Source organism: Balaenoptera acutorostrata, chromosome 9 (genome assembly GCF_949987535.1).
Source record: "Balaenoptera acutorostrata chromosome 9, mBalAcu1.1, whole genome shotgun sequence".
NCBI lineage: Eukaryota > Metazoa > Chordata > Mammalia > Artiodactyla > Balaenopteridae > Balaenoptera > Balaenoptera acutorostrata.
This window is the reverse complement of record NC_080072.1, coordinates 5,654,764-5,662,212: the sequence shown is the minus strand read 5'-3', so window position 1 is coordinate 5,662,212 and position 7,449 is coordinate 5,654,764. Positions and strand designations below refer to the sequence as shown.

Below are 7,449 nucleotides of genomic sequence, written 5' to 3'. Positions count from 1 at the left end.
AGAGGTTGCTCAGCGCTTGTGAGGACTGACCGTTGGTTTGTTTTTTTTTTTGGTTTTTTTTTTAAAGGTGTCTCTCTTTCCTTCCTCTCAGGTCTAGGGTTAGGCAGTGGAAGAGGCACACGCACCTTGCAGGAAAGCATGGTGCTAGTTCTCTCCCACCTATCAACTTGCTGGGTGCTGCCCGTCCAAGCAGGGCCGCATTAAGAGACTGGAGGTCAGGCTTCCAGGCTCAGAGTTCTTTATTGATAAGCACTAGTGAACCCCTTGCCCCGTGAGCTCAGCCAGTTCTGCCCTCAGATTCCCAGCCTGAGGTGCGGAGTGCATCTTTGCCTCTTCGGTCATCTGCCTTCTGCCCGAGTCTGGTTCTTCCCAAAGCGGTGCCTAACTTGCCACATCATCCCAAGGACCACAGTGTTCAGGTCAGGCATGTGGCAGGCTTCAGAAGGGTCATGGCCAGGTCCTCGTCCTCAGAGACCACTCTCCATGTAGGAGGTGCTTGGCTTCGGCTGTGTCGGTTCTCAGAGGGGGCACTGGGAGCCTGCTGGTTGGACCTCCAGATTCAGCCTCTTCCCTTCCCTGTGACCCTCTTTCCTGCCAAATGTTCTCCACAGCAGAGCTGAGCCGAGGGGCAGCAACTGGTTCTAGCTTGTGTCTGGAGGTTCTCAAGTAGCGGGCGGGAGGTCTTAGGTGGTGCTTCAGAGGGGATAGAGATGCCAGAGGCTGTGCGAGGGGGTGTAGGATGGAGGGAAAAACCCGCGTCAGTTAAGTCCCTTGATCCGCTCTCACCAGCCCCAGCTCTTGGCCACGGCCTATGGTCCTTGGCCAACCTCTCAGTATTAAATAGTCCCTTGGGCCCTAGTGTACCCTTCCTCCACCATTAACTCCGAGGTGAGTATTAAGGCAAGCTTCTGCCTCCTGAGCCAAGCACCTTGTAGAACCTTCTTGCCTGCTCAGCGAGGAACCCCCCAAGGCTGCACCTATTTCTTCCTCAGGTCAGGACGGCCCCCATCCAGGGTCAGCAGGCTGGTGGTGCCTGGGGAAGTCCCTGGCTCCCCTGAGAGCCCCCGCCGGCCTCTGACCTGCACTGGAAGCGGGGATCACCGGGGTGGGTCTGCAGCACCTGCCGCACTTCTTGGGGAGGCTTCAAGCCCATCTGCTCTGCCCGATGCCAGCGCTGCAGCCGTGTGATCCCTGCGGGGGTGGAAAGAAGACAGTGGGGCCTCGTGGGGGGCAGGGAAGCGTCCAGGCTAGAGAGTGTGGGTGGAGGGGTGTGTCAGGACCTCCACACCCCTGGTCTCCAGAGACAGTATTGAGAGGGTCAGGCAGGGGCTGGGGCTGTTGGGCGCCGAGTGGGTGGCAGGACTGGCTCTGGGATGTGCTCTCGGGGCCTGAGGGGGCTCTCACCTGTGCAGGGCCCATACTGCCAGGCCAGGTCAAACTGCCTCAGCAGCTCCATCTCCGCTTCATCCACGCTCAGGGGCTGGGGCTCTTCCCCTGCAATGACATGCTGTTCCTCAGGCCTGCCCAAGCCTGTGCCCTGCCGGGCTGGTCCCCTGCCCCTCGCCTCACAGCTGACCCACTGTTCCCCAGCCCTCACCGCCCCTTTGCCTCTGCTGTCCACTGCCAGGTCTGGTGTAGGAAGTAGAGGACATACTTCACTTCCCCTTCCATTGCCCACGTCCTCTCTTGTCCCTCACATCCACTCCTCCCGTCCTCCCACACCTCAGAGACCTAGCTCTGGTGCCAGCTCCCCCTTGCTGTGCCCAGCGGAGCCCTCCCTCCTCTTCACTACAGGGTAGGAGTCAGTGATGAGCCGTTTCCGGCCCATGGCGGCCACCCAGGCAGGCGGAGAAGGAGGCGACTGCCGGGAAGGAGAGACAGGCCAGCGGGCACGAGAGAGACAGCTGCAGAGAGAGAGAGAGTGAGAGAGGGCTGGGGCCAGAGAGCGAGCCTGGGGCCAGCGATGGGCAGACGGATGACCCAGACAAACAGAAAGGAAGTCCGAGGGTTCCAGGGAATGACGCCTCTCCCCCACCCCCACAAGCATGCAAACAGCAAAGACCTAAGCCAATGGGAGGCCTCCTCTGCGGGGCGGGGCTTAGCCCCAGCCAATGGCAGGTGGTGCAGACGGAGGGGGCGGGGCAGCTGATGCAGCTGCGTTCTGGGGGAGAAGGGGGTGAGGCTGGGGTGGGGGACCTGTCATGATATCCCCAGACTGCACCACCTCCTCCGGCCCCCCCCCCCGCCACTGGTCTGCAGTGGGTCTCGGGGGACTTGCAGAGTGTTATCCTCAGCCTCTCACTTCCCGTTTTCCCTTCCTAGGCAAATGTTCTTTTCAGCCTCACTAATCCCCGTGGCCGGTGTGTAACTCCCCAGAGCCCAGCCGGAGACTTCCAATCCCGCCCCTTGGCCCGCCGAGCGTTGTGTGGGCAGGTCTGGAGGTCCGGAGAGAGTTTGGGCTCATCCCGACCCCTTCCCGGCTCCCACGCCCCCCACACCGGCCCCAGGAGACCTGCCTGGAGAAGCCCATGGGTTCTGAAAGCTGCGCCCAGAGACACTGCCCACTCTGAGTCCAGAGGAGTGCTTGCCTCCTTGGCTCTCCTGGGGTCCTACAGCCTGCCCCTGCCCGTCCTCTAGTCAGGAAGATTCCACACCGCGCAGGAGGCCAGACAGAGTGCGTTTGGATCCCCAGTCCTTCATCAGTAAAATCCGCCCCAATGTGAGAGTATGAGCAAAAAATACCAACAATAAACCTAACACATATATGGCACTTACAGTGTGCCGAGTACTGTTCTAAGCACTTTCCCACATATTCACTCAACTGAAATAGACAGAAATGGTTCTTGAAAGTAGGAAGTACTGGAGACTTCCCTGGCGGCCCAGTGGTTAGGACTCGGTGCTTCCACTGAAGGGGGGGCGAGGGTTTGATCCCTGGTTCCGGGAATTAAGATCCCGCAAGCTGTGCGGTACAAGATAAAATGAGGAAGTAGGAAGTACTGATAGTCACAGGCAATGGTGGGGGCCCCAGAAAACCATTGTCCCCTCCGTGCTCCCCAGGAGCTCACAGGCTAAAGGGCAAGCAGACGGACACACAAATTGTCAGCGCAAGGATAAAATTCCTAACAAACAGGAAAAGGGGGAAGAGAGAGTCAGAAGTGGGTTGGACCTTGAGGCTGGCTTAGCACTGGAAGACCTCCTGGAGGAGGTGGGCTGCTGTAAACAGCGTCTCTCAATTTTCCACCCATGACCTTTGTCCCTTGGGCTCCTGTCATCGCTGAGTCACCCCTATACCCGCCTCCTCCTCACCAACTTCCTGGCGGCAGGCGAAAGCTCTGGCCAGGGGGAGTCTGGGAATCAGTGTGAGGCCCAGCCCAGCTCTGAGCGCCCTCCAGATATCCCATGCAGTTCTTCCTTCCAGGGGTGCAAGGGCCTGCTCAGAGGCTTCTGCCTTCCCCCTCTCGCACTGCTCTGGGGTCTGGGCGCTCTGCCTTAGGAGGACTGTGGGCACACGGGAGGAGAACGCCCTGGAGAGTAGACCACCGAAGAGGAGAAGCAGGAGGAGCGGGAGCCGGCCGTGTCTTCAGGGGCCTCCTCCCGCCCGGCTCTCCCCCACCCCTTTCTGAAGGAGGGGCGGAGTGGAGGAGTGAGAGCTCGTGGGCGCACTGTGCGGAGCTGGAGGGCCCTTCCCTGCCTCATTGTTTGGGCTGGGCCTGGTCTAATCCCCGCTTCTGCCTTCTGGACTAAGTGGGGCCCCACGCTGAGGGAGACAGGGGCCCTGCTGCCGTGGGGAGGGAAGCAGGGAGGCCCTCTCCACCAGGCCTGGGAAGGGCTTCCGTGTGGGGTCCAGTCAGGCACAGAGCGCTCCAGGGAGGGATGGTGCCCAGCCTCTGTGGGACTGACCACCCCTCCCCAGAGGGCGTGTCTGGAGGTGTGTGGCACCCAGCTCCTGCGCCCACAAAGCCCTGAGGGAGTAGGGAGCCATGGATGGGGCAGACCCCTCCTCATTCCTGGTCCCTCCCACCCCTGAAAGCTGATAGCCGTGGGGGCCCTGCCACCCGCCCAGGGAGCATGAAATGGGGGTATGCTGCTGGGCGGCCACAGCGGCTCCTACTGCCGCCTGAGCTAGTCCTTCTCCTCTCTGGCACCCTGGCTTGCTCTCTGGGCACTGTCCGGGCCATCCCTGCCAGCTGCCCACAGCCCTGTCTGGCCCAGGCCCTGCTAGCCTCTCCCACCCAGCCTGGAAGATGTCTCCCTTGGCCTTCAGCTTGTCCCAGTTCAGGTCATCAGCTCAAGCGCAGGCACCCTAGGACTGGCTTTCTGGCCTGGAATTGAGGGAACTCTCCACAGGCAGCATCGCCCCCCTCGCCTGGTCGGACAGCAGTGGGATCAAGCCCCAAGGCTCGAAGGAGTAGGCACCCAGGGGTTTTGGAGCCATCTCTGTCCAGTTGGTATCCTTCCCTGACATGGCATCTGGAGTCCTAAGCTGTGCTGGCACAACTAGGCCAGACCTTGGCCTGCCCACCCTCAGGTCTTCTCCCTCTTTACTCCCCCAACCCTGTCTGCCGCTGTTAACCTTCCTTCCTGGAACCCCTATCCCTATTCAGGCAATCTCCGGGCCTGTCCCCCGGAACTGCTGTCCTGGGGCCTGCCTGTCAGTTCAGGCGTCAGGCTGGAAGCCCAGGCCAGAGGTCTGACCTGGCGGTTAAGTTCTCTCTCTCTCAGGAAACTTCCCGAGACCCAGGCATAGGTTCCTTGTCAGCCCCGATCCCCAGAGGCTGGTGATGAGATGGGCAGGAGTGACCTTTGCACCTTGGCCTGGGAACACTCAAGGCCCTTGCCTCACGGCCAAGGCCAAAGTCTTGGGGAAACGCAAGAGAAAAGGAGAGAAAAGAACTGGAACAGGATCCCAGCACCTTCTTTAGGGCTGAGGCCCACCACTGACTGCTCCAAGGGGAAGGGGGATTAGACCTGGCTTAGCTCAGACAATGTGGCAGGATGGGGGGGCCTCAGCACTGCGCATGCGCCCTAAGAGTCCCTTCCCTTCCCCCAGCTCACAGTGGGGCCCGTGGGGAGAGCCAGCTAGAGCTAGGAAGGTGGGGGCAGGTGGAGGGAGGGAAGCAGCTGCCTGGGGCCCAGCGGGCTGCGGGGCGTAGCCCGCTCTCCTTCCCTCTCCCTGCATCCCCCTTCCTCAGGCCCTGCCACCCACCCTGAGCTGGAGATTCTGGGCACCAGACTCACACCCTTGGCCCCCACACACTCACACACCCTGGGCCCCATTCTCCACCCTGTGGGCCAAAATTCTTTCAGGCAGCTCCTCCTGGTCCCTCCTGACCCTCCCAGACACCCTCCTTCCTCCTGTTCCAGGTTCTCTGGCCTCGTGGGCTTAAGGGGCGGGAGCCTGGTGGAAGGCAAAAGTTCCCCTAGGTCTGGGGTTTTTGCCGCTGGATGTCTCTTCTGCTCTGTCCCAAACACCCCACCCATACCTCCTCCCGTCACCTCCCCTTTCACCTTGGCCTTCCTGGCTCTAGGGAAATCCTAGGGAGATTTGAAAAGGGGCCCTTCTGGCCATTCCTTACCTTGGCCACCAGGTGTCAGACTTTGTCCAGCTGGGAGGAAGGTCCTACTCGGTTTCCACCCCATCAGGCTAGCCTTGGCGATCGGGACAAATTGGAGAGGGGCCTAGAGGTGACCTCTGAACTAGGAAGGCTGAGGGATGCTGAAGGTTGGGGAAAGGGCCAGAGCTCTGGTTCTAAAGCTCACAGTTACTCCCTCAATGCCCCTACCCCCAGCCTACTGACAATGGCTTTGTCCGCTGCTGGGAAATTGGGGAACCAGGCTGAGTCAGGGAGCTCAAGAATTGAAGGAACAAAGGCAGGGACAGTTGTGGTTCCAGAGAATAAAGGGGAGCTGAGAGGGAGCCACCCATCAGAGCGCTCAGCCAGGCCTGGATCACTAGCCCTTGCCCTGTAGGTTAAGGGGAACAAGGGCCTCCCTTGGCCCTTCCCCACTTGGGGTGGCTATGGCAAGTGGGGAATGTGTGTGTGTGTGTGTGTGTGATGCGTGCTTCAATGAGTCTCCCACATACCAAGGGGGACCTAAGTCCTGGATATGGGTCAGTCTTTGCAAAAGCAGGAAGCTGGCAAGGCATGACTACCCTCTTGCCACCCCGCAGCAGAGCCTCTACTCTATCCACTCCCCCACCCCAAAAGTTACCTCGCCCAAGTGACGGCTCTCCATCTTGTACGCATCCTCTCAAACACAGGTGTGTTTCCAGGCACCCACGATGAGGATGAGATTTCTCCTCCACAGCACGCTATCTGGGGGTGACAGGGAGGAGGGCCTTCTCTCCTTCCCTCCCACTCTCCCTAACCTTCCTGGGAGCAGAAGCCATTCTAGAGATAATGCCCTTCCCCCGGTGCCTCTGCAGGGCCCTAGGTGTTGCAGGTTCTTCAATTGACCTCTGTGTACGTGGACTATAAGACCATACTTAAGAGGTGGAACCTAAGATAACCAATGAAAACCCATCACCTCTCCTGAAGCAGCTGTGGATGGAGAACAAATGACAAACCCATTCACAGAAAAGCTGATGAGCTGCCATTCATCAGGAGCTGCATGCCTCGTGGTCCACAGCACCAAAACACACAGGAAGGACTCACACCCCTGACCTCATCAGTAGGGAGCTGTTGGGGGAGAGTTCAAGGACTCAACCCCTGAAATGCCCTTTCTGGCTGGGCTTCCCTCTGCGCCCACCCCCTGCCCCCCACCCCTGCCACCGGTTCCCTCTACTCCCCCCCCCCGCCCTGTAAGCATACGCAGTGCGCGGCTGGCAGCCGCTCAGCGGTCAATCTCTAGCCCTCTAGAGTCTCTCGCCCTTTGATTCACTGCCATCCCTGCTTGCCTGTCCTCAGCCTCGGGCAATAGCCTCTCTTCACTCTGTCCCCACCTCTGGCTTGCTAGGAAATGTCAGGGAATGTCACAGTCATGCCGATGAGTCCATGACAGAGACGTGTTTGCTGATATCACTGGTGCCACATGGCTACCCAGCAACCCTTTTGATTCTCCTCTGTTTGTCCCTGATTCCATTCCCCTAACCTCTCAGTCCCTCTCCAGCCACCACCCCTCACACAGCAACACCATGTTCTGATCTCTTCCATTTAAAAACAACAACAGGGGACTTCCCTGGTGGCGCAGTGGTTAAGAATCCGCCTGCCAATGCAGAGGACACGGGTTCGAGCCCTGGTCTGGGAAGATCCCACATGCCGCAGAGCAACTAAGCCCATGTGCCACAACTACTGAGCCCGCAAGCCACAACTGCTGAAGCCCGCACACCTAGTGCCCGTGCTCTGTAACAAGAGAAGCCACCGCAATGAGAAGCCCATGCACCACAACAAAGAGTAGCCCCCGATCTCTGCAACTAGAGAAAGCCCGCGCACAGCAATGAAGACCCAA

General features: G+C 59.6%; 1 protein-coding gene across 2 annotated transcripts; it reads right to left on the bottom strand.

Moving 5' to 3' along the window:
• Window positions 1-221: 221 nt before the first annotated feature.
• POLD4 (DNA polymerase delta 4, accessory subunit) lies at window positions 222-2,041 on the bottom strand. 2 transcript variants are annotated; one of them, XM_007171057.2, is made up of 4 exons: window positions 1,732-2,041; window positions 1,405-1,494; window positions 1,080-1,191; window positions 222-720 (listed from the first exon to the last, which is right to left on the bottom strand). In XM_007171057.2, exons 1-4 carry the CDS (start codon window positions 1,826-1,828, stop codon window positions 696-698), a joined length of 324 nt encoding a protein of 107 aa, XP_007171119.1. In that variant the 5' UTR covers window positions 1,829-2,041; the 3' UTR covers window positions 222-695. The 2 variants fall into 2 exon arrangements, with proteins under 2 accessions (XP_007171119.1, XP_028019500.1); XM_028163699.2 differs by lacking the exon at window positions 1,732-2,041 and adding an exon at window positions 1,598-1,718.
• Window positions 2,042-7,449: the final 5,408 nt, after the last annotated feature.